Source organism: Sabethes cyaneus, chromosome 2 (genome assembly GCF_943734655.1).
Source record: "Sabethes cyaneus chromosome 2, idSabCyanKW18_F2, whole genome shotgun sequence".
Lineage (NCBI taxonomy): Eukaryota > Metazoa > Arthropoda > Insecta > Diptera > Culicidae > Sabethes > Sabethes cyaneus.
The window spans coordinates 10,338,808-10,366,032 of NC_071354.1; the positions used below are offsets into that span (position 1 = coordinate 10,338,808).

At 41.1% G+C, this 27,225-nt stretch overlaps 1 protein-coding gene across 2 annotated transcripts in view; it reads right to left on the reverse strand.

Moving 5' to 3' along the window:
- LOC128738285 (teneurin-m) overlaps nucleotides 1–27,225 on the reverse strand; it is a 391,328-nt gene that overhangs the window by 24,826 nt on the left and 339,277 nt on the right. For both annotated transcript variants that reach the window (XM_053833300.1, XM_053833301.1), the window contains 5 exons: nucleotides 26,187–26,403; nucleotides 16,795–16,989; nucleotides 15,599–16,010; nucleotides 15,352–15,485; nucleotides 15,041–15,248 (listed from right to left, as the gene is read on the reverse strand). In XM_053833300.1, the coding sequence (XP_053689275.1) occupies nucleotides 15,041–15,248; nucleotides 15,352–15,485; nucleotides 15,599–16,010; nucleotides 16,795–16,989; nucleotides 26,187–26,403 (1,166 nt within the window). The remainder of the gene's footprint in view (nucleotides 1–15,040; nucleotides 15,249–15,351; nucleotides 15,486–15,598; nucleotides 16,011–16,794; nucleotides 16,990–26,186; nucleotides 26,404–27,225) is intronic.

Here is a 27,225-nt window from a genome sequence, read left to right on the forward strand (position 1 = left end):
AGCAAGAGGATAGGCCACTAACAGCTTTCTCGACGTCGTCTGGACAATATCAGATGACAAGGCTTCCAATGGGACTAAAAATAAGCCCAGCATCATTTTCAAGACTAATGACCATAGCGATGGCAGGTCTTAATGGAGAGAAGTGTTTAGTATATTTGGATGATCTCATCATATTTGGTAGAAATCTAGAAGAGCATAACAAAAATCTCTCGAACGTTTTCCGAAGATTGCGAGAGGTAAATTTAAAACTAAACCCCGAAAAATGCAATTTTTTGCAAGAAAATTTAGTATACCTGGGACATTACATATCTGCTGAAGGCATCAGGCCTGATCCTGCTAAAATCGAAGCAGTGAAAAAATGGCCGATCCCTTCCACTGCGGATGAAGTCAAGCGATTCGTTGCTTTCGCAAATTACTATCGGAAGCACATAAAAGACTTTGCTAGGCTTTGCACACCGTTAAACAAGTTGACCAGAAAGGGTGTAAAGTTTGAATGGAGTAGCGAATGCCACAACTCATTCGAGAATTTAAAACAATGTTTTATAAATCCACCAGTACTGGATTACCCGGATCTAACGGAGACCAACAAATTCAACTTACATACGGATGCGTCTGGATATGCGATTGGTGCTGTGCTATCTAATAGCAACGGCAAACCGGTTGCATATGCCAGCAAGACTCTGAATAAAGCCGAATCAAATTACAGTACGATAGAAAAGGAGTTATTGGCTATGGTGTGGGCTATCAAGCATTTTCGACCATACCTGTATGGAAGAAGATTTGAAGTCTACAGTGACCATAGACCATTAGTTTACCTTTTTACTTTAGCTGACCCCTCCAGCAGATTAACAAAATTCAGGTTAGCTTTAGAAGAATATGATTTTGAAGTAACTTTCAGGAAAGGAAGCGAGAATGTGATAGCGGACGCGTTGTCACGCATTTCGATTCAAGACCTGAAAACACTTCATGAAAAAACTGTTCTAGTCGTTACCAGAGCTTCGAAACTTAAAGGCGAAAAAGCGAATGACGATAGGACTGATCAACCTTCGTCTAAACAAGACAAATACGTTAAAATGGTAATGAAAGATAACATAAAAAGCATGCAAATCTCCACAGATGTAATTGAAATTCCCCTCAAAAGGACACAAATTGACCTACGGGCAATGTTGTCGAAGGTGGCGGAATATTCAAAAATTAATAATATAAAATATATAATCATCAAAAATAATAAGGAGACATATGACGTCATTAAAAAATATGAAGAACTACAGATATATGGTCGACCATCATCAGTAAAAACATTACCAATTTTAATAAAAATCGGAGAGCAAATAGAAGAAGTAACAGACGAAAGGTCAAAGCTTTTAATACTAAACGACTACCATATATTACCGACAGCGGGACATGCGGGTATTAGACGCACACTTGCAACTATAAGCAAAAGATATTTTTGGAAAAACATGAAATGCGATGTAGAGAATTTCATTAAAAAATGCAAGCAATGCCAGATATCAAAAGTTGGGAGATGCGGAAAAACTCCAATGATCATTACGACAACAGCAAGCACAGCATTTGAAAAAATCTACGTAGATTTGGTTGGTCCTTTGATACCTACCAATGGATACGAATATATACTAACAACGCAATGCGAGTTAACAAAATTTATAACCGCAACACCGATACCTAACAAGTCAACAGAGACAGTAGCTAAAGCATTCGTGGAGCATGTTATTTTAAAATATGGTGTTCCACAACGAATTGCGTCGGATAGAGGAACAGAGTTTATGTCGAGTTTGTTTACATCCATTGCCAAATTATTGAATATTCAAAAACTAAATTCTACAGCTTACCATCATGAAACTATAGGTTCTTTGGAGAACACACACAAATGTTTAGGAAACTTTTTACGCATCTATTGTAACGAAAAATTATTTTCTTGGGTACATTGGATACCATTTTACACATTCGCATATAACAATACCGTTCACACTAACACTGGATACACACCTTTTTATTTAGTATTCGGAAAAAATAGTAACATGCCTTCAAATTTAACAAATGATAATCCAGTGCCTATTTATGACATAGACAACTATAGCAAGCAATTGACGTTAAAGTTACAAGTATGCCATCAAGAAATAAGAGAAAACCTTCTTTCTAGCAAGATGAAAAGAACAATGAAAAATAACTTAAACATTGTACCAAAATGTTATAACAAAGATGACTTAGTCCTAATTAAAAATGAAATAGGTAAAAAATTGGACAATAAATTTATAGGTCCATACAGAGTAGTAGAGGACATAGACTCAAATATAAGGGTAGAGATCAATGGTAAAGAGGATATAATACATAAAAATAGAATAAAAAGTTATAAGGAATGAAAATAATAATACATATAATTTGAAACAATAGGACGTGTGGTGGACGATTGTTTCATAATGAGTTCTTTCAAATTACATGGGAATAATACGCATTATATAAATCCTAGTTCATATTTCCTTGTTTAGTTTAAAAATTCTTAACTATAGATAACAATTTTTAAAAAATGTAAATAGGGCGTGTGGTGGACGCTCATGATTGAAATGGTTCAGCGCGACGCGGATCGGTTATGCTGTATAAGCGTAAACGGACTGTACCGCGTCGAACGGTGACAATTATACGCTGACACAGCGCATAGCGTAAAACGTACGACACATAGCATAGGAAGAAATATTTCAGTACAATATAGTCGAGAACGACACGTTACGAGGACCACATCTAGTATTCTTACTCCAAACCGAACCGCCATATCCCAAGAATATTGCATTATCACAACAGTATAAAAACAAGTGGAATTTAATTAATGAGAACAAAAAAGTGCTGGGATCAATTAAATTCCTATTAACTTTTCAGTCGTATCTAGCCGTGTTTAATAGTTGTTGAATATATAATGTCCTTCGGAATGGGCCACATTTATGTTAAATATTCAATTGAAAGGTTACACGGAATTTTTGATTCTGAAACGGGAGTCCACTTGGTCCACTCTTCGAGACAAGATTTAAAATTTGTAAAAACTATGAAGTATTTCAATTTTAACATTAAATGGCTACGTTTATATTTCGTATATTTCATTCAACGAAATATAAAACAATTGGGACTTTTCTCAAGTATTTTTTTTTATGGATTGCCGAGAAAATTTGCTTGTTTTTAAAAGACAACGTTTGCTTGGTTCAAGAGATTCAAGAGTCAAGACTTTTTGAAATAGGTGATGACTTATTCCATGGTTCTATCGGAGCTGGCGACACGAAAAACAGCGACATGTTGGCCCCTTCGGCAATTACTGACGTTGAGGTGGAGGAAAATTGCTACCGAGGACACCCTGTCGAAGGCTAACTGCATCCCCTTATGCTATCAGAATGTTAGAGGACTCCGCACCGCACCGTTTGGAACAGAATATAAATTGTACCGCAATGACCGTAACCCCATTAGCATGTACAAAGCAAGAGGAGAAGCTGACATCACTAGACTTTCACCTACTGTTTGGTGATTTTTACCAATCGGACCTTCATTGGAACTGCTATTCATCAGGAAAAGTGTAAGTACTGTAAACAATGCAGCAGATAAACAGAATAGCCCTGACCGTGCATTGGATTTTATACTTGCTAATGTAAATGCAGTCAATCAATGTGACGTGATCCAACCACCTGAAGCTATTATCCAATTTGATCCATTATATGCTCCACTACTTGTCACTCTTGGCTGCCCACCTTTCGTTCGATATAATAACATACCCCGTTAGTTGACTTCAAAGCTGCATACGATACCATTGACCGAAAAGAGAGCTATGGAAAATCATGGACGAGGTCGGCTTCCCAGGAAGCTGATCAAACCGCTTCAATATGTCGAGTTTGGGCGGATCACAAGCCTGTGGCTGAACTGTACCGCAGACTGCGACTGCGTGAAGCAGAAACGATTGCGGCGTCTAAAACAAAGTACATGCTGGCCAGTGGAATCGAGGCCAGTCGACGCGGTTTCGGGTGGCAGTGTAACCATCGACGGCGATGAGTTTAAGGTTCAACCTTGGCTTACTGGCAACAACGGACAATGACACCAGGCGTGAGAATCGAAGGCGTATTTCCAGCAGAAGTCGTGCTTACTGTGGGCTTCACAAGCAATTGCGGTCGAACAGGTTATTTAGACACTTTTAGGCCGTTTGTCCTCTATGAGAATGGTACGCGGACAATGCTTCGAGGAGGACCTGCGAGTTGGTGCTCGTGGTTTCCGAAAGACGACTGCTAAGAACGATCGTCAGCGATGTACAGAAGAACCATGAGCTCGAATACCTTCGAACGTACCGAAGAATTACGGTGTCTACCGACAAAAAAGCAGCGTTCGACCGCATTAACTACGTTTTACTACTAGCCAAAATAAAGCACCTAGGTGCTGCTGCTTTTGTCAGGTGGTTGAAATCTTTCCTCAAAAGCCACTGATTTGCGACTCCCCAAAGTACCTTGAGGCGTTCCTCATGGTAGCCACGTAGGACCCTTGCTATTACCGCTGTATTAAAACGATATTTCCTCTAGGGTGTGGAATCATGACGCGAATGACCTCAAAATCTACCATGTTTTTCGTCGCCAAGTGCTCCGTAATCAGTTACAGCCGAAAGAAAGTTCCAATTCAATACAGTTATTTCATAAACAACCAGAGGACTGGAGTTAGTACTAGCCCTGCAATTGTCTATGTCTATTGCTCTAGCCTCTGCGAAGTTTGTCGAGTAAAAATAGAAGGTCAAGTTCCGAAAGCGGGTTGTAACACCAAAGATCCAAAGCATAAAAAACAGGCACACATATGTATAAGTTTTGAATCGTATTTCATCCTCTAATTAGCTCATGAATTTTGGGTATGAAAATTAATAGTTTTAGATCGGTTCAACAGAGAGCTTCAGAATGGAATTTTTCCAAGTAATCTCCGATCCGAGAATTGACCTGTTCTGATCATGAACCATATTGTGAATTCCGATCGGGACTTCGTACTTTGCCTGAAAGAAGCAGTAGTAAGTAAACCTCTCCTTATAGATGGAACAGGGACGTAAAATGCGCTGGTTGGTGACCAAAATCTGAAGACATTTGACAGTATTTCTTGCGACCAGTCATGCGGCAGGTTTCCAGTACACACGCACCGAGAAGAAATACCAGAATAACGATAACATCGCTTGCTCGTCGTGTCGTACACACTTCGAAGCATTCATATGCCTACAGCTTTTCCCCAAATAATGCGGATTTAAGGAAGAACGTTCCCAAAATTGAAAAAGAACTCTTCTGCATCTATTCTTACAAGATCTTTAAAGTAGTGATCAACAACAACTTCGTGCAAAAATTCAACAATTTTCATTACATAAATTTCAGGTGAAAAACACATCAATAATTACACCTTATTAACACCTAATTACACCTCTTGTACATCGCTTGTTCATACTATTCCAGCTAGAACTGTAAGCAAAAAGCGGCGAATGCCTGCCTGTCACTTGTATACTGTGACATTTTCTTCGATTGGTCACAGTGCAAATAAGAATGTTTGCTTATTAGCATTTATGTATTCCAGCTAGTTTTAACACATCAAGAGATTGGCTCTCTCGATACAGAAACAATATGAAGCGACGGTATTGGCTGTGATTCTGACATTGCACTGCATACTGGCAAATGTATAGAAAAAATGTAACCAGCGGGTCTAGGACTGGACTTCAAGTCGACAGCAGCAGACAGTACCTCATACTATGTATTATCATTAAACAACTAACTCATTCCTTCTAGTGCCGACGCACCAAAACATGCCGTCTGAAGGCATCAGGAGGTAAACCAGAGAAATGGTCGACAGGTGCAAGCAGTTATCTGTGATGAACACCCCAGTCATGATACTGTAGAAAGAGAAAGCACGGATGTTATTCCAGGAGTTTTCAAGAAAGACAGCACCAGATTTCCAGCAATTTCAAGAACAACTTCGTGCAAAAATTCAACAATTTTCATTACATAAATTTCAGGTGAAAAACACATCAATAATTACACCTTATTAACACCTAATTACACCTCAATCGCTTGTCCATACTATTCCAGCTAGAACTGTAAGCAAAAAGCGGCGAATGCCTACCTGTCACTTGTATACTGTGACATTTTCTTCGACTGGTCACAGTGCAAATAAGAACGTTTGCTTATTAGCATTTATGTATTCCAGCTAGTTTTAACACATCAAGAGATAGGCTCTCTCGATACAGAAATAATGCGAAGCGACGGTATTGGCTGAAATTCCGACATGACACTGCATACTGGCAAATGTATAGAAAAAATGTAACTATCGGGTCTAGGACTGGGCTTCAAGTCGGCGCTAGCAGAGGACCTCATACTATGTATTATGATTAAACAAGTAACTCATTCCTTCTAGTGCCGACGCACCCAAAACATGCCGTCTGAAGGCTCATGCCAAACAAACCTGAGAAATGGTCGACAGGTGCAAGCAGTTATCTGTGATGAACACCCCAGTCATGATACTGTAGAAAGAGCAAGCTCGGATGTTATTCCAGGAGTTTCCAAGAAAGACTGCGCTGTACCAGCACCAGATTTCCAGCAGTTTAAAGAATTCGGAGTGCTGTGAAAACCAACAAAACCTTTGGTAAGGACCGACTGCCAGCGTAGCTCCTTAGATATGGCAGAGAAACGGTGGTGTTAATGGGACTATCCAGCTTTCCACGAGTGATTATGGCGGCTGATGGGTACAACTTTCTGAAGGGCACAGTTCGGTTTTGACATTCAATGCAGAAGCGGTTACTGCGGTTACTATGGAAGCCACTACGGTTGTTTGCTGGTTGAGTGGAAAAATGTAAACATTGTTTAGTTTTCGCCGACCAGCCGAGGAGAGGAATTTAGTTGAAGGGAAGCGAATTTTTGTGCTTTCTTAGCTATTATTTTTTGAAATAATCTTTGCATTGGGTCAATGTGACAATATTTCAGCAAATAATAGCCATAAAACTGCGCTTCCGTATAACTAAATTCCGGTTCGGGTGGTCTGCGAAAACTAAACAATGTTTCCACACATTTTTCCACTCAACCGGCAAACAACCGTATTGGCTTCCATAGTAACCGCAGTGACTGCTCCTGCTTTGAATGTCAAAATCGAACTGTGCCCTTCAGCAAGTTGTACCCATCAGTCTCCATTATCGCTGGTGGAAAGCTGGATAGGGAAAATTAATAGACTTGGGAGGAGAGGGTCTCATCTGTTAAAAAAAAGGGTAAAAAGGGTAGTTGGCTTGAATGCGTTCAACTCCCACAGCATAACGCAGCTAAACGCCACCTACACAGTACTCTACCAAATGTTGTCACGTTCGCTATAACCGAGAGCCGAAGGACTCGTAGGGAACTTCTAGCTAGGATTCGCAATGATGACTTCAACATTATAGCCAGAAGTACTGAGGGGCGATCTGCATCGTAATAAAAATGGAGTCTAGAAGAATGAGTTGATGTTCAAATATATGAATAGTAGAGGCTCGAGGGAGACGAACGTGCGTCTTGCGATAATGGCGGTAATCATGGAAGACGGAGAACCAGAAGTAGTAGATGAATTCATGTATTTAGCATCGCTGGTGATCGCGAGTCCACTTGTTATGTTCCATCGGAAGGTGCTGCGGACAATCTTTGGTGGAGTACAAGCTGAAAGTGGAGAGTGGCAGGGTCAGATGAATCGCGCGTTATAGGCTCTACTTGGGGATAATTCAATCGCAACCTGGTGAAAATTGAAAGGTTACAGTTGGCTGGTCACGTCGGATAGAAAGGCGTTCTCTTCAAAAACCACTCTGGCACCAGAAGGCAGGAGTACACAGTGATTAAACGCGCGAGATGGCTCGACCAGCTCGAAGTTGGGTTGCGAACGTGGAGGCGCTCAACAAACTGGCGACGAGTAGTCCAGGACAGAGTGCAGTGGAGATGAATTCTAGATACTATACGAGCATCTCGGCTTTAAGCTTAAGAAGAAGAAGAAGTGGCTTGGTTCTGTCACGACATTTATCTGGCTCTACTAACACAGTTGTTACAAAGTAGTTGTGGCAACCGATGCATGACTAATTCCAGTCATAAATAAGTTTATGCAACTAAAAGTGCTAAAATTGTGTTGCTGGTTTGGGCATTGGAGAATTCAAACCTTGTATAACCTCGTATAATGAGAACTTTCCCAAGTTTATAAGTTACGTTGTGGAAAAAATAATAGCAATTGGCGCAAGAAGAACAAGTAATATCGTTTGCGAAAAAAGTGCACCATTAGAGAAAGAAAACTAGTAATAACACCTACCAACGGTGCTGGAAATCAAAAGTTTCAGCTGAGGCTACTGGCAGTAAGAAAACTATTCAGAAGAAATACCAAACGGGAAATCAACAACGGAGTTCATTGACAAGCGTTTATAGATCTAATCTCATATTGAAGCAACTAATTCTTGAAAGTATTCTGAAAACTATTACATGAATCTATCATTTTTATAGAGTCCATAGGCAAGATTTCATAGACAGAAAACCGACATTTGTAGCTGGAGGTTACGTCTAAATTTAGATTAAGCTGTAATTTTCTGCTTCCTATCAGCTGTATCTGATTTCTGTACTGATAAGGAACCGTCAATTTCGGTCACAAGCGCAGGGTTAATAATTTACACCTTAGTACCCAAGTAACATTGAAGGTTTTATTACTCCCTTGTGATGGTTATAACCATCATAGCTCCGAGAGGACTGAACCGATTTAGACTTTCTTAATAGCAAATGAAAGCTTATTGTTGGCTTGTGACCACCCAACTGACTCCCAGGTACGTTGCTGACCTAACAAGCCAGTCGTCGTAAGTTCGAATCTCGACTGGGTTGTGCTGCTACCAGCCCCGAAATTATTTTGTACTCTAATAACCGGCTGCGAAGTTTGGGTCAAGTTCTTAGGGATGTTTTTACCCATGGCTTTGCTTGTTGCCTTGAAGTGTTACGCAAATTTTCATAGAGATTGTACTTATGGTCCAAATATTATCAACGAAGATGTGTTACAATTTCACAGATAACACCTACAGAAGCACAGTGAAATATCCGCATGTGACCGATTGTGATAACTCTTTGCGAAAAAGGTTACAATTTGGTCAACTGCTTGTAGTATCAATCTATAATAGATGCCAAGGGTGGGTTGGTAATGCTATAATTGTGTAACCTAAGGACTCGCTGTGTCCATCCATTTAAGAAACATCAACTCCTACAGGTAGCTGCCCATTGTACTAGTCGGGGTACGAGCAACCTTAGCGGAGGTCGGGAAACCAACCCTAAAACCATTGGTGACGTCGTATGCCGACAGGAAAGAGGGCACTCATGCTAATGCTGATTGTTGAGACGAGGAATAACCTCACATGTCTTCAGCGTTTGTCGCCAGATCAGGTACGGGGTGAGTCTGCATTTCAGGACCTAGGAGCGGCTCACGGCTGCGTCTGACCCGGACTGATGGCAAAATTAACACATTTGGTTGCTTTAATTCGCCCATTAGATATCACAGGAAAGAAAACGTAAACTGTTTTATTCATACGGCCCATTATGCCCTAGCATACGAAACCGGGTCATAATGGGTTGATAAACTTCTCGAATGGTTAGGCCAATATGGCAGCCATATTACGAAACAAGGTAGTGCGCCCCTAGTAGATTTGGTAGTGGCTCAGACAACAAGATAAGGATATGCGGTGGACGCTTAGTGCCTGTAACTGCAGGTCGCTGAATTCCATTGGCAACCGACGAGTGTAGAAGATTCGTGGCGACAAGGCTCAGTTTTACCAGAGGAAATAGGCTTTGTAGTGTGGGGCAAACTGCAAGTTCGCGGAATAGATTAGAAAGCGATCAACGAGAAGGAAGCGTTCGTACAACAGCTGTTTACCACTCGGTCATCCGGGTTATGAACGCCCAGGTTGGTAGGAAAATGTAGTATAGACCGGTGATAAGGCCCCGCATCCCGCATGCTGACACGAACGATAAAAACCTGCGATGCATCAACTTTGTAGCTTCTCGAAGCCTGCGAGAAGCCTGATCATAAACGTAAGCAGTCCTTCGATGAACACCTCTACGGGTAACATAACGGAAGAAGGAACAATAGAAGTCAATCCGGAAGTGCCGACAGCCGATAGTAGCGTCTTTGCTTCCAATCTCGAACAAAGTTAGCCCGACAAAACAGAATCGGACAGTTGAAGAGTAACAGAGCGACCGAAAAGGACAATAGAATTCAATATTCTCCAGCTTAATTCTCATTTTTTGGGACGAGGTGAACTGCCCATAAATGGAAGACAGTCACATCTGCAAAAACGTGCAACTACGAAAGACGCTGTTGAAGCCACGACAATTTTTCTTTAATATTGAATCGGTTTTGGAAACAAATCGTCATAAAATCATTTGAATGTACATAACAGAATACTTTTACAAGCAATTTGTTCACAAGTGTTTTAAAATTTGTTCCAAAACTTAGAAAAACTGCCGAAGTTACTGATATGCGTTTTGTTTGTGCTTGACAGTCACAGCATGCCTTGAACTCTGCGTTGTCGGTGACTCGGCAGTACCGACTTAGAGATGTCACATGTTGTATTTTAGTTAAATTCACAAACTGATCCTCGTAGAGGTATCTGGAACATTCACGGACATGTGTAGATGTGGCCAATGACGCCTTGAACACTTTATACGACTACCAATAGTCTCGATTTGCAAATCCGTGTATTTATATGTGTCACATGATGGGTTTGTTGTGATTTAAGGTGCTTCTATGTCCCATATATTCCGGAACTTGTTCCCACTGGAACTTCGGAACGGTACATCCGATCCAAATTCTCCTCAATAGTGTTCTTTTAGGCCATAAAATCTTCCGTTTGGTAGTTGCTGCAGTCCAATCGGTCCAGGCATTTCCAAAAACTACTGTGACTACTGTAATATGGGACTGACATAGTTTCATATTTTTTTCAACAACTTGGGAACAAACATAACTTTTTTGTTTGAAATATTGAAAGAACCGTTAATTTTAAGATGATTCCTAGGTTTATCTCAAAAGTGGCGAAAAGTCAGATGGGACTGTTATGCATTTATGGGCAGTGAAGCTATCGGAGAGATTTTAATACACAGCACAGTGAGCCATGGCCCATGGGATTTTATGTTTTCGTTCATTGCGTAGCGTTTGACTAGTCTTCATCTGACCTGTTGACAAGATCTGACAAGAGTCACTGGAAAGTAGGGGGTTCATCACTATGGACAATCGTGCTACTGTGAATCTGATTTTCACTATCGGATTGTTTTTTCTGAAAGGGTAGAAATACAACGCGTCCAAGAATACCGGAATCCGTAGAATGTAACGTTGTTGCGTTACTTGGAACCATAATAAAACGATGCGACAAAGACTATTCAGTGCGTGCGTGTTGTCACCGTTGTCACTGAGACGGCTCAGACCATCGTTGGTCCATATTTCCATCGTTCAACATGTTTCTTGAAAATGTTAATCCGAAGGATTAGAGCTACCTGTGTCTAGGCTATGCAGAAGAACAAAATGTTGCGATGGTAGAGCCAGTGAACACTAGATTTGTAGAAGCAGTTTGTTTATTACAACGTATGTAATGACGTCACAAAAAATAGGTTATTTGCGGAGTAGTAAGCCTTGTATATTTTAGTCATAACAACAATCAACTAGGACAAACCTGAGATGATAAAAACTATGACAAATTTAATATTGTTTCGATTCGTATGAAACCTGTTTCAACAGTCATCTATGCGATGGTACGATTTTTCTAGAATAAAATTCCTGAACGTGGAATTTAGATGAATCCTAAATTCTTCAATAATAGGCTGAAAAATGACAGTCAATCCCAACAACTGGCCTCGCACTTCAATTACAAAGTAACCGAGGAAAAATATTTGTCCTATGAAACCCCAAAAACCGCAGTTTTGTTTTCCGCCTCTTCCGATCGTGCCGCAAAATCCTTCCACCCACCGGATTTATATGCATTAGGTTAGTCTAGATTTGTTTTCGACAACTTTTCCTGCTGCCGCCCCTTCGCAAGCCGAAGCGGGGGCCAGCATGATAACGATGAATGTCCGTCCGTCCGTTCGTTCAGCCAGCCAAAAAAAAGCGGAGGCCCACACGACCCAAATTTATCACCACGTGCAGCAGCAGCAGCCCCCGGAACGCAGCGAAACTTTCGGGGTTTGTTATTCGTTTTTTTTCTCTGTCTCTATCGCGCGCCGCTTGTTATTCGGTTACAATTTTCATGTCATCCATTTCCGCGCCCGCTAAAGCTTCATTGTGTCGCGCAGGATATTTTTCCGCATCGGATTGTTTTTTAACTCGTTTCCACAGCAACCAAAACCGGCAGCAGCAGCAACAGCAACAGCAACGTATAGCATAGCAGACGCACCAGTGCAGTGTGATGAATGTTGATTGCTCCGGTTTGACCCGGCTTGGCAGAGTCAGGAGCAGACCAAAACGCACACAATATTGTTAAGTTAAAATTGAATTTATGCATTATTTTTTTGCTGTGCGTTTTTAGTAGGACACTGCTGAGCTGCTGCGGTGGCAACAGCAGCAGCAGCAGTAGGCTATCGTTGTTTAAAAATTGAAAATGATGCGTTCGAAACGGGAACTTTTTTTCGTGTTTTTAATTTCATTTTTCCGGGAAATGCGCGTTACGAAATATTGTTTTTTTTTTGGTCCGAACGAGAGACCAGCGGCTTGGCAGATGAAAAACAGATTGACATACCGGTCAAACCGCCTGCGGTTGCCGGTGTTGTTCGCTAGCCGTGGCTTCGAACTGACGTGGCCTACTTTGGCGCCAGCGATCGGCCAGTGTGTGTTGTTGCTGCTTGTTTCGGATTTTCACGCCGGCCTGTTTTTCGGGCTTGCTTATGCTTTTGTTTTTGCTAAATTGTAAACATAGTAAACATACACACATACACATAGAAAACAATCAACAGAAAGTGACAAACATTGTTCCTGATACGGACTAAAAACAACATAAAACATAAAACTCGTCACGATTACACAAAACTAAAGAGTTAACGTGGGAGGGTGGTGGTAATGGTGGTTTCGAGGGGGGTGAATTATGATAATATGGGCTGCGATGATATATAATGGAAATGTGTGTGAGACGGTGTGGTCTGCTCTCCTACTAACCGAGAGCAGGTACAGTGGTGGCATCAAACAAAAGAAGCATTTTTGTTCTAGAGGGAGCACAGAGGATGCTAGAGTTTTGCAATGTTTGAGCAAAAATTTTCATCGTTTTTTTTTGTTTTTGTTGTTATTGTTGTTGTACAAGGAAGATAGTGGGAATTGGGACATTTTCTACTGGTACTGTTAACTAATTAAAAACGTATTCCGCAAATCTCTTGCTCGTTTTTTTTACTGTAACTTTTCTTGCTGTCAGTGTGTTTTACTTTTTGCTTTCGTTCGTTTCCCTGTACGTTTTTTTTTTTGGTTTGTTGGAGCGTTTTGTTAGTGGTCGACGGATTCTTACCTTGCGTTAAAATGATTCCAAAAAACGCTGCATATTCACACAGTCACAGACAGTTGAGGGTTAGTTAGAAGAAAAAAAGAGATGAAGGAGAAAAGCATATTTTTGTTAGATTTCGGTTAGGCTCATCGTTAGGGCGGAGTTGGAGGAAGAGCTGTGTGTCTGATTAGTTTCGTTACTTGGGCCGAGGGGGCGGGGGGATGGTTTCTTCCGGTTAGTTAGTTTAGTGTGGAGCGGAAAATGTCAAAGAGAAGTGGTCTAATCTTCGAACAAAGCGGTTGTGCTATTAATATTGAACACACAGGCTACTATGTTGTGGACCTTAATTTCACCACAAGGGTTGCATGGATTGCTGATTGAAATTTCAAAATGACTGGCAGCTTTGATTAGAGAGCAGGGGAAAACAATTGATGAAACGTCAATTAGTTCAAAGCAAACACCGCACCGTAGGGTATGGTAAACGATGTCGAAAGGGATGGTACACCGGGGGGGTGGGGTCTTGTTTGGTATTGTACCGCTAATTGGATACTATACGGAAAAGCCAGCCTATATGTAGCAGTCAGTAGATGGCACGGGAAAGCTGACAGACAGCAGGATATAACAATAATAATGCCAATAATTAAAATATTATCGCATTAAACGGTGTTATAATCATCGTGCGATTGGTATAAATTAATTTTTTATAGCACTCCGTTCGTTAGAATGACTTTCCGGGGTGATAGCGGGGGTAGGGTAACCGATACGGTTGCGTTGCGATCCGGAGATTATCGCAACAACAGAAGCCGGAGGACGGAGAAGGGAAAAAGCTGCCCTCGAACCGATGATGGCGGAGCTTGGCTTCAGTTCAATAGTTAATATTTAATGTATTAATTTATGATAAATAATGTAGGCAGTTGTTTGATTGTTTCCAATACTGTTGCCTTTTTGCCTCCCTATTTTTCTGTTTCTGTCCCTCTCTCTCGCGCTTGCATTCCTGTATATGTTCTGGCATTGCCTATTTCTCGGGGATATTAAAGTTTGATTTTCCCTTAATTTGCTAGTAACAGCGATATTTATGCGGAACATTAAAAATAAAACAAATGGCAATTAGCGGGAGGATGTATAAATAGACGGGGGCACAACATAATATATTTATATAGTAATCAAAACAGTACTCTCGATTCCATTTTGAAACACAAACGAGTAAAACAATCAGATGAAACCAAAAAAATGTATAAAGAAAAACCGAGTTCGAACAAAAGTGAAAATTATATTTGACTTCCATCAGTCTCGGAAGAGTAATTCGATAGCGCCGTTTGGTCGGTGTTTCGACATGCGGCCCATCATTGAAACCAATCAGTTTTAATTAATATTTACACAGCTTTTGGCCTATCGATTTTCCGGTTCACAGAAGATCGATAAATGAAAATTAAACAAATAAAAGTAACAATAATCAGAAAAACGGTAAAGAAAAATCAATACACAAAAAACATAAAGAGCGACTGCAATCAATCGGCTCCCGTACAGCACATTCCTTGCACACGGCGGCGGGCTTACCTTTCGTTGAACGTTTCCAGCTTGGCGTAGTTCTGCAGGCTGCCCTCGTCGATGAGGAACTTCATGCGCTCGAAAAAGGACGCCGTAATGGCGGGCGGTTGCTTCCGCAGTAGCACATCGATCGGCTTCGGGGCCGAAACGCACAGCTGGCTTGTTTTGCACAGGTGATTTCCGCAGCATTCCGGATCCTCGCAGTCGACAAGACCATCTAAAAAAACGTACGGAAGTTAGCTAATTCTGTTCTCCCCGGAGTGAAGTAAATCAAACGACGAGCAAACTCTGTAAAAATGCTTGTTTTCGTCGCTCCTTACCTCTATCGTTGTCCTTGTTATCGCCACAATTCTGCTCCAGCGATACCGAACAATCCGGACCGTCCCAACCTTCGTAGCAGCGGCATTCCCACATCAGTTCTCCACTAACATGACATTGACCATGTTGCGAGCAGCTAAAAACACAGAAACGACAATCATTACCATCATCATTCAGTCAATCGCACCCAACGAATTCAAATTCTAGCGTGAATCTTCGACTCCTTCAAATCACCACCAACCAACTTACCCACTGGGACAGCCCTCCAGGGTGCAATGTTTCCCATTCCAGCCCGTTACGCAAAGACACGTGCCGTTCTTGCACTGGCCGTGCTCGTTGCAGCGCGGATCGCACAGTTTGCTCTTGCAGAATTCGCCGCCCCAGCCGGGATCGCAGCTGCAGCTGTCACCGACGCAGCGTCCCCGCGGGCCACAGTTCAAATCGCACAGTTCCTGCGAGCAATCTTCACCGCTCCACTTGGGCTCGCAGGTGCACGTCTGGCTGTCCAGATCGAACGTTCCGTGGCCCGAACAGTCCGGCAGACACTGCAGTGCATCCTGGTCCATCGTAGCACAATCCGCTCCCTTCCAACCCTTTTTGCAGATGCACGTTCCCTCGGCACAGAATCCATGCCCGGAGCAGGTCGGATGCGGACAGTCAACTGTGAGCCAAAAAAAAGAACACACAAAGACGATATCATTAGTGGTTATGTTTTAGCTGGTGCCTGTCGTGGTAAGTTGGTCGTAACAAAACCCTGCACTCCGTTAGGCTGTTGTTAGCTTGGATGGTGTTAGGTTAGATGCCTTTCCCGGGTTTAATCAATTTACTTTATGGTGGGTGCTTGGAATGGTAACAAATAGTACGATAAAGCGCTATCTTGTGGCTCGTTGGGTTAAACAAAAGGAACGTAAAGTGGAGGGGAAAAACTATAGTTGACAGAATAGTGGCGAGAAGAAAAAGACGAAACAAAGTTCAGAAGTAGATAAATAATAAATGTCTGAAAGTAGATAAAACTGCTTTTATGCATTAAACACGAGCGGAAAACTTGAGGCAGAAAACCGCAGTGCTCCTATTGCTCTCAGTTTGTAATTAATTTAAATTATTTATATCACATCTTGTTTCATTCTCGGTTTTCCAGCGCGACGCGCTACGTCGTTGTTTGTAATCGAGACGGGAGCAATGAATAGTAAAAGTCTAGTAGTAAGAGTCCAACAGTAAGTTGACTGCACTCGCTCACCACTGTGCAATTTTTGTGGGAAATTAAAAATTTAACCGACCAAACTACAACAAACACGACAAAAACTGTGAACTTTTACATTTCGCGACAATTGCACGCCAGTGCGCCCCTTTGAAACAGAAACAAAAACGAAGGAAAGAACGAACCAAACAAAAAAAAACACCCCGAAATCGGATTACTATACGGAACTGAGCGGGGAACGGTATACCTTCTTCGCAGTATTTGCCCTTGTAGCCGCGTACGCAGGAACATTTGCCGCTGACGCAATGGCCGTGGCCGTTGCAGTCCGGAACTTCGCACTCGTCGTGCCGCAGCGAGCATTCCTTGCCCTTCCAGCCGGGATTGCACTGGCATTCGCCGTTGATGTATTCGCCTCGCTGTGAGCAAAGCACCGGACAGACACCTGTGGAGCAAAAAGGGATTGAGGAAAACAAAACAAAAGTAGGCGATTAGTTTGCTTGATGAAATGTCAAATCAATATAATCTGAAGTGGTAATCTGGTAATGTTGATGATAAAAAGTCTTCATAAATTATGAAGTTGGCAAAACTTTTTGATATGTGCGCCATTTTGACAGTTGTCACATGTTTTGCCATTACTGCCTTCAAATTGTGCTGATTTTTAACAAAAAAAAAACATAATTCTGTTCGAGTAACTCATTGTGCATTAGAGTAATTCAATTGGAGAATTTTTGAGCCATTCACGAAACACATTTGCATCCCGAAACACCCGCTGTTTGGTGTGCTTTATGGGCCGGTGGAATCAATGGTCTGTTCTTATTCAAATATAATGACATAGAACGTAACACTTAATGATAGCGCAGGGCCTTGATCACTGGCTTTTTTGTAGTACAAATTGAGAGCTCTTAATGTGAATGAACGATGCAACATACCACATTTGATTTGCTGAAAAAAAGTTCGGCCAAGTAATAACTTCGGGTAAAATATCTATGAATGAATAACATTTCATCGACAGAAATAGTTGGACTCGGCCTCGCAGATGGGTAGCAACTGATGAGAAACCGGTCAGCAAAAAGGTAATATATACTTAGCTGTCTAAACCAAAAAGTAAAGTGTTCTATTTGCTTAAGATTCATACTAGTTCTTACGTTAGTACAAATCAGTAATTAAAGTTAAACCTACAAATTAGTCTTCAACATCTTGCGATTTGACGCCCGTTGGTTCGTTTTGAGTGAAGTCTGTGGATACATATGCCGATAAACTGCAGACGATTGACGTCTTGGGAAGGCAACACTCGCCACGTTATCGCTAATATGAGGGGATTGCCCATTTGGTATAAAGTAATTTGGCATAATCATCCATATGGCGAAAGAAGAAGAAATTGGCTGGGCCTAAGAATAATCCCCTAAATAGCTTGGTTTTTTTTCCGAAGATCGGGACCCACGACACTTGCCACGCAGATTGTAACCTTGCAACTACAGAGTCCAACGATTGTTTCCACAAGATACTACAATTTCTATGACTATGTAGATTACTACTTGCAATATCCTTCACTGCTTGAGGTGGAGTGTAGATACTCTGTTCCTCATGGCAGTCAGTTGCGACCAATCGATATATAACCCTATGGTGTGACACACGGCGGTAGCCTGCTTTTTGCAGCAGCCGTGTTTATATATTTCCACAGAATATCACCGTCCCGTTAGTGAGGAACAGACGATCACGAGCAGTCCAATTTATCTTTTTCGTGTTTCATTTCGAAATTTTCCTGAATTCTTGTGCTTCGAAAGATGGTAACTCCTGAACGCATGGTCAGAATGTGGTGATATTAACTGTTCTGAACACGTTTTTTTTATATTGTCAATTCAAAACAAATTTAGTATGCGGTTCTGAAGCTCTAAAAGCGAAGCTCCGAAAGCGTCTACAGACAGCCTTGTTCGCAAGACAGTTAAAACGAAGCTAAAAGAAGTCATTATCGTCAAGGAAACCACAAATTTTACTGAAAAAAGGCAATGAAAGAGCTAAGAAGAATCTCTGAGATAAGGAATCACACTGCGAATGAATTCCCAATTACAAATACCACCTAAAATTTCCCACGTTTTTAAAATTCCTCGAACCGTGCAGCCTCCCTTTCAATATTTTAAAAGTTTTGAGGCCTTCTAATAGTTTTCCTAGAATCTTCCAATATCGAAAGAATGAATTCCTAGAGTTTTCAATAAGACTCCTTCATTTTTAGAAAGGTTTTTCGGTCTAACAAAAGCGTGTCTGTCTTCTAGTTTACCAGTACGCTAAAAGTATTCCGATTTTCCAAGAGTCTTTTAGTCTTTCAAGGATCTTTCAGTCTTTCGGCGACTTTAAGAGTCTTCTAATCATCTAGTATTCCTCCATTCTTCAAATATTTCGATTTTCATTGCAGTCTTCTTACAAAAGATAGTCTCTAAGTCTTCTAATCTTTCAATTGTTCACTTTCCTAAAAATATTTTAAAAGACTCTTCTAGTAATACAAGAACCTGGCAGTCTTTTAGCCTTAGCAAAGCAAAGCCTTGAGGTTATAAACGTCTTTAACACTTGGCCCTTCTTTATTAACAGACTTTGCAGCCGCAGTTATTAGAGTACATGACAATTACGGAGCTATTGGAGCGATCTTACTGACCCTAGCTGCATCACCGAGCTAAGATCCGAACATACGACGGCTGGTTTGTTAGACCAGTATTGTATTGCTAACTGGTGGTGTTTCAGCCTTCTGGTTTTCAATTCTTCAAAGTAGTCTTCCAGTCATAGATTGCTACACACTTTCAGTCTTCTTATCTTCCCGGAATCTTCCAATTCTGCATCAATTATGCTGCCTTCCTGTAAACTTCCAGTCTTTCCAATACAATCTTCCAGTTTTCCTGCCTTTCAGTCTGGTAAGAGTCTTGAAATCTTTTAAGATTCTTCCAATAGTTTTCCAAGAGTTCTCTAACAGTTTCAAGAGTCTTCTAAAAGTCTTCTAGGAATGTTTCAGGACTCTTCCAAAAGTCTTTCAAAACACTTTTAATAGTGTTCCAGGAGTCTTCTAAAAGTCTTCAAAGAGTCTTCCATGAGCCTTCCGACAGTCAGAGTTTGGCAACACTGGGAAACACAGTAGTAGCACTTCGTTATCGCCCGCTACTAATTCGTGGATTATTCATACTAAAATCGTTTAAACTACACAAATTTTGAGTGCAACGTTAACTTTAATGGTTCCTGTTGTAGCCCGTCGTGAAGTGTCGTTTAAATGATCATACAGATCCGCATCCCGCGAACTTTTAGCTGAACACCTCCAAGCCATACAGTGACGCCGCATCGGTTGCTATTGTTTTTCGGTTTCTTTGAGTGCAACTGATTGTCCGGCATCAGTTCGTTTCGGACAAAAGAAAAAAGACTCGAAGGCAGTTTAGCTTTTACAGCACTTAAACTGAAAAGGAAGCAGAACCGACTTTCTCAAACACATCAAGTGTCAAAAAGTTCCATACTACTGTTCAGTGTGAACTTCCGTATGTCTCTATAGACTAAAAATAAAAATCGTCAGTATTAAGTACGTATCGCATCCATAATCATGGAAGAAGAAAAATGCGGTCTGTGTGGTCTTCCTAATCCTCCGTCCAAGCAAAGGGGGAGGAAAGCGAAACAAATTAACTGGATTTGCTGTGATAAGTGCTCTGTGTGGTGCCACACCGTTTGTGTTCGAATCAGTGACACGGAAATGAGTGACTTGCAGAGCTACAAGTACTTCTGTGAGAAATGTACTATCCGAGGTAGTCTAGTTAAAACAGTAATGAGCTCCGATCTTCACCTGGAGGAAGAAGTCACACAGCTCAATCAAACCATTCACGATCTGACAGCGCAACTAGCAAAGCTTCAACAAGAGATCGATAGTGTCCGCTTAATAGGTAAAAAGCAGCACGACCGTTTGCAGAGTAAGTTGAACAATGCCAAGCAGCGTGATGGTCAATGCACTGCCCATAGTGAACTAATCACCAGCATCGAAAAAAAACTCGAGATTATCGAAACGGGCGCAAAGCTCGCTAGCACCTGCTCACAATCAGTGAACTGCTGTCGTCTAGCTATCAACAAGATTCCATGCCGTGAAGGAGAGAATGTCCGCGGCATCGTTGAAAGTGTGCTTAATTTCCTTGGCACACATGAAGAGCTGTCTCACGTCATCAGCTGCTTTCGAATCGAAGTTAAACCATCAAAATGGTCCAATCGCAACATATCTCCAGCAATAGTTGCAATCTTTGACAGTAGGGAAGTGCGGGATCGTGTACTCAGGAAATATTTCGACAGACACAAAGACGCCAAACTGTGTCATCTGAAGCTTGCTCTTGACCTCAACTACCGATTCACACTAAACGAAATGCTGTCGGTAAAACCCTTTCGGATTCGAAATCTCGCTCTTCGTCTCAAGCAAAAAAAGCTCATTCAATCCGTCTTCGTACGTAATGACAACATCTCCGTTTTGATCCCAGGACATAAGCGGTATACACTAGTTGACAGCACCGAACATCTGTTAGAGCTTACTGGTCAAGACCAAGGCATAAACGAATCATCTGTATTCTTAGATGCTCTTTCGTCCGACATGTCTTCTTCACGTTGCTAACCTTCCAAACTACAATACTGACGATTTCCAACCGTTCGTTAACTGACATGTCCAATAATAATATTTCAAACCTGCGTATCGGGCATCTCAATGTCCGAGGCCTTGAACACCATATTGATGGTGTGAAGCTACTCCTCGATAAAAACCAGTACCAGTACCAGTACCAGTTTTCTCGAAGCTTTTTACGAATATTTCAAGACTCTTCTAGGGACCTTCAAAGAGTCTTCCAAGAGTCGTCCAAGTCTATTTGCTAAAAGCATTTCACGAGACTTCCAATAGTCTTCCAAAAATCTTTCTAGAGTCTTCTAAGTCTCTTCCAAAAGTCTTTCTGGAGTCTTGTAAGAGTCTTATAAGAGTCTTTCAGGAGTCTTCCAGGAATCTTATTAAAAGTCTTTGAAGAGCATTCCGGAAGCTTTTTAGCAGTATTCCAGGGGTCTTCCAAGAATCTATAAAGAATGTTCCAAGAGTCTTCCAGCAGGGTTCCAGGAGTCTTCCAAAAATCATTCAGGAGTCTTTTACGAGTCTGCCGAGAGTTTTCCAGTAATCCTCCAGGAGTCTTCTAACAGACTCCCAATAATCGTTCGAAAATCTTCCATCAGTTTTTCTAGAATCTTTCGAAGGTCTTTCAAGGGTTTTCACGATTATTTCAAGAGTTTTCTAGGAATATTCTAATAGCCTTTTAAGAGTGTTCCCAGAGTCTTCCAAGAGTTTGTTAACAGCCTTTCACAAGACTTCCACTAGGCTTGCAAAAATCTTTCTAGAGTCTATAGAGAGTCTTTCAGTAGACTCCCAGGAGTCTTTTAAGAATCTTCCAAAAGTAGTCCAAGAGTTTGAGTCCAAGAGCCTCTAACGAGCCTTCGAATAGTTTTCCAAGAATCTTTTACGAGTCTACCGAAAGTTTACCAGTAGTCCTTCAGGAGTCTTCTAACAGCCTTCCAATCATCTTTCGAAAGTCTTCTAGGAGTCTTTCAAAAGACTTCCACGAGTCTTTCAAAAAACTTCCAGGAGTCTTTCAAAAGTCTTCCAGGAGTTTTTCAAGAATCTTTCACGGCTTTCAAGAGTTTCTTAAAGTTTTTCACTAAAAGTGCTAAAGTGCTTCAACAGTCTTCTAGGGATCTTCTAAGAGTCTTCCAAGAGACGTCCAAGAGTTTGCTAAGAGCCTTTCACAAGACTTTCCAATAATCTTCAAAAAATCTTTCAAGAGTCTTCTAGTACTTTTTCAGCAGTCTTTCTGGAGCTGTCTAAGAGTCTCTCAAGAGTCTTCGAGGACTCTTCCAAAAGTCTATCAAAAGTCTTTCAAGAGTATACCGAAAGCCTTTTAGCAATATTCCAAGAGTCTTCCAGGAGTTTTCCAGCAAGCTTTCAGGAGTCTTCAAAGAGTCATGCAAGAGTTTCCTGAGAGCCTTTTACGAGTCTTCCAGTAGTCTTCCACGAAAAGTTTTTCACGACTTTTCCAAGAGCCTTCCAGCAGTCTTCTAACAGTCTCGCAATAATCTTCCGAAATTCTTCCAGGAGTCTTTCAAAAGTCTTCCAAGAGCATTCCGTGAGCCTTTTGGTAATAATTTTAAAATAAATAGCGGCACTTCATTCGGAATTATGGATCTGCAACAGTGCGGCTAGTCTGAGTATAAATTACAAAGTATAATTAGCGTTTCGCGATTGGTCAGTTAGTGAGTTTGCGAATTAGCGGTGCCCAACACTGTCCAATAGTCTTGAATGATTTTGTAAGAGTCTGTTACGAGTCTTTCAAGAGTTCTCTCAAAGTTTTCTACGGGTATTTCTCGAGTTTTCTAGAGATCTTCTAAGAATCTTCCGATAGTGTTCCAAGAATCTTTTAAGAGTTTGCTAAGAGCGTTTCACGAGACTTCCAGAAATCTTTCTAAGATCCTCTAAGTGTTTTCAAGAGTCTTCTAGTATTCTTCCAGCAGTCTCTCTGGATCTTTCTATGAGCCTTGCAAAAGTCTTCCAGGAGTGTTTCACGACTTTTCCCAGAGTCTTTTAACAATCTTTCAAGAATCTTCTAAGCGTCTTCCAAGAGTCTACTAGTACTCTACCAGCAGTCTTTCTGGTGTTTTCTGTGAGTCTTTCAAGAGTCTTCAAGAACTCTTCCAACAGTCTATCAAAAGTCTTCCAAGACCATTTCGAAAGCCTTTAGCAGTATTCCATAAATCTTCAAAGAATCTATGAAGAGTTTTCCGAGAGTCTTCCAGCAGACTTCCACGGGTCTTCTAAGAATCTTCCGTAAGTCTTCCAGTATTCTTACAACAGTCTTTCTGGAATTTTCTAAGAGTCTTGCAAGAGTCTTCTAGGACTCTTCAAATAGTCTTTCAACAACATTCCGAAAGCCTTTTAGCAGTATGCCAGGAGTCTTTCAAGAGTCTACAAAGAATCTTCCAAGAGTCTTTCGAGAGTCTTCCAGCAAGCTTCTAAGAGTCTTCAACGAATTTTCCAAAAGTAACCCGCGAGTTTGCCAACAGCCTCTTACAAGTCTTCCAATAGTCTTCTGAAAATCATTCACGAGTCTTTTATGCATCTGTCGAGAGTTTTCCAGGAATCCTCCAGGAGACTTCTAACAGACTCCCAATAATGTTTCGAAAATCTTCCAGGAGTATTTTTCAAAATGTTCTTGAAGATTTTCAAGAACCTTCCAAAGGTCTTTCGAGGGTCTTTCAAAAGTTTTAACAATGTTTTTCACGATTTTTTTAAGACTCTTCTAGGGATCTTCTAAGAGTGTCCAAGAGTGTTCCAAGAGGCGTCCTAGACTTTGGTAAAGAGCCTTTCACGACACTTCCAATAGTCTTCCAAAAATCTTTCAAGGGTCCTCTAAATGTTTTCCAAGAGTCTTCTAGTACTCTTCATGCAGTCTTTCTGGCGTTTTGCAAAAGTTTTGCAAGAGTCTTTCTAAAATCTTCTAGGACTCTTTCAATAGTTTATCAAAGTCATCCAAGAGCATTCCGAAAGCCTTTTAGCAGTATTACAGGAGTCTCCAAGAATCATTAAAGAATCTTTCAACAAGTTGTCCAAGAATTTACCAAGTGCTTCTACAAGTCTTCGAGTAGTCTTCCAAAAATCATTCAAAAGTCTTTTTTACGAGTCTGCCAATAATCTTCCGAAAGTCTTCCAAAAGTCGTCCAGAGGTCTTTCAAAAGTCTTCCAGAAGTTTCTCAAGAATTTGCCAAAAGTCTTCAAAGAGTTTTCTCAAAGTTTCTACGAGCATTTCAAGAGTCTTCCAGGGATCTTCTAAGAGTGTTCCAAGAGTCGTCCAAGAGTTTGCTAAGCGTCTTTCACGAGACTTTTAACAGTTTTCCAAAAATCTTTTAAGAGCCTTCTAAGTGTTTTCCAAGAGCCTTGTAGTATTTTTTCAGCAATCTTTCTAGAGCAGGGATGGAAAAAATCGCTTCTAACGATCAAGATCATAGGAGTCATCAGATTTAGATTCTTTGAGATCACTACTGTACACTACTTTGTCGCGCTCTGTACAGATTTTGATAAACCCCATATCAGATCATCTTCATTGCATGATTGAGTTGGGAAATATAACAGACACAGCCGATTGGTTATAGGCAGCGTACGAATCTCAATACAAACAACATGAGTAACATTTTTCTTGCAGCTAGGTAAGATGTAACACTGTGATCAACCGGCTGAGGCTGGTTAGAGGACAAAATTTAGTGATCAATACTAAAGATTCACTGTTTGTCATGTACTGTACGGATCGTGATCTGTGCGTATGGCGATAACTCACATATTTGATCAAAATCACTGATTTTCTATCCCTGTTCTAGAGTTTTCTAAGATTCTTGCAAGAGACTTTCAAGAGTCTTCTAGGATTCTTCAAACAGTCTTTCAAAAGTCTTCCAAGACCAGTATTCCAGGAGTCTTCTAAGAGTCTATAAAGAATCTTCCAACAGTCTTCCAGAAGTCTCAATCAAGCGTTTTCTAAGAGTCGTTGAAGAGTTTACTTATGATAATAATAAATCATAAACTTAAGACCAGTTTTGCCCAAAATTAAATGGATTTGGCTTAGAAATTGTTTACACCAGTAGAAATAACCAAATCAAAACAAAACTTGGATCCACTATCCAGCTTTCCACCAGCGATAATGGAGGCTGATGGGTACAACTTTCTGAAGGGTACAGTTCGGTTTTCACATTCAATGCAGAAGCGGTTACTGCGGTTACTATGGAAGCCACTACGGTTGTTTGCTGGTTGAGTGGAAAAATGTAAACATTGTTTAGTTTTCTCAACCCAGCCGAAGAGGAATTTAGTTGAAGGGAAGCGATTTTTCATGCTTTCTTAGCTATCATTTTGTGAAATAATCTTTGCATTGGGCCAATGTGACAATATTTTAGCAAAAAATAGTCACAAAACTGCGCTTCCTTATTACTAAATTCCTTTTCGGCTGATCTGCGAAAACCAAACAATGTTTACATTTTTTTACTCAACCGGCAAACAACTGTAGTGGCTTCCATAGTAACCGTAGTGACTGCTGCTGCAGTGAATGTCAAAACCGAACTGTGCCCTTCAGAAAGTTATACCCATCAGCCGCCATTATCGCTAATGGAAAGCTGGATAGACAAAATTGACTTATTAAACAGAGCATTGCTTGTACTCACTGTAAAAAAGTTTACATTAGACAAGCTGAACAATAATCTTTTGTACTACAATAAATTTTATGACAAATTCAACATCTTATTTTATTGTTAGAGTATGAAAATATTATTGAGTTTTCTGTTTGCCTATGGTTCGTAGTTAAACTAAAGATTCAATTCTAACGAATGTTATAATGTTATTCCCTGTAACTTTTGGTTTTTTTGAGACACCCAATTAGAAAACGGAGTTAGGATCGTCAGGGTTCCCTGTCAAAAATGCTTCAAAGACCGCCTAAAAATTTTCACTCAGACTATTTGAATGTATATATTTTGCATTTAAATTAATTTTTGTGTGTGAGTAGACGTGAATTTGACCCATAGAAAACAACCTCCAATTTAGTTTTAAACGAAATAAAACGAAAAAAAACTTACTCTCACTGCAATCGTCCCCGCCGTAGCCCGGATTGCACTGGCAGTGCCCGAGCAGGCACTGCCCATTGCCGGAGCATCCGTTCGGGCAGTTCTGGGTCATATCCTCGGCAACGGTAGCGTAGAAGGTAAGCTCCTGGGCGTCACCATCGTCGTTGTAGATCGACAGGAACCAGTGGCCCGGTTCCATGTAGCGGGTCACTTCACGACGCATCGATGGCTGCAGTGGGCGAAGAACCAAAAAAAAAAAACCGAGAAAAAATAAGAGCAAATTTTTGCGGATTAGATGAGGAAGCTACAATGTGTGGAGGAAATCGATAGCGTTGTCGCTGCTGCTGCTGCTGTGCTGGTTTGATATGGTAGATGAATTACTTGATAACTCGAAACAATGGTGGTTCTTTTTCCATCAGTGTAATGGATTCCCTTTTCTGAGCGCGGGATTAGTGTAACCGCGCCGAGCTGCATAGATGAAAGTGTACAAAATAAATCGTAACAGTTGGGGAAGGGGTGCCACCACTGACTGGTACACCCTCGATTGAATCCTGAATCCGGGGCTGAATTGAGACACAAACGAACGAAGCAGATTATATAATCTAGTTTTTCGCTTCGATTAATAAACACATAGCCCGAGGGGGACTTTCCCTTCCCAACGGAATCGGATTGAGCTGAACTGAACTGAACTGAACTGACAGGTTCAGTGCGGTAAGCTCGATCAAAAAGAAATCAATTACCGAGCTTCAAGCCAAACGTCCTATCTTTTATATTATCCACCCTCACACCGTCGGACGGACGGACGGACGAACGGGATCGCCCGCACTTTATCTATTTTCAATCCCTTAATTAATAAGTGCAGTAGTCGCAGCGACAGCACAGGAGGAGGAGGAATACCCTTAAGCCACGTCGGCGGTGTTGAGTGCCATCGTGGCTGCTTCACCGACCGACATTTATGTTGCCGCCGTGCTGCCTGTGCCGTGTCTCGAAGGGAAGGGGGCTGCAAAATTCTAGACGCGGAGCCGAAACGCCGGAAAGGCACGGATTTATG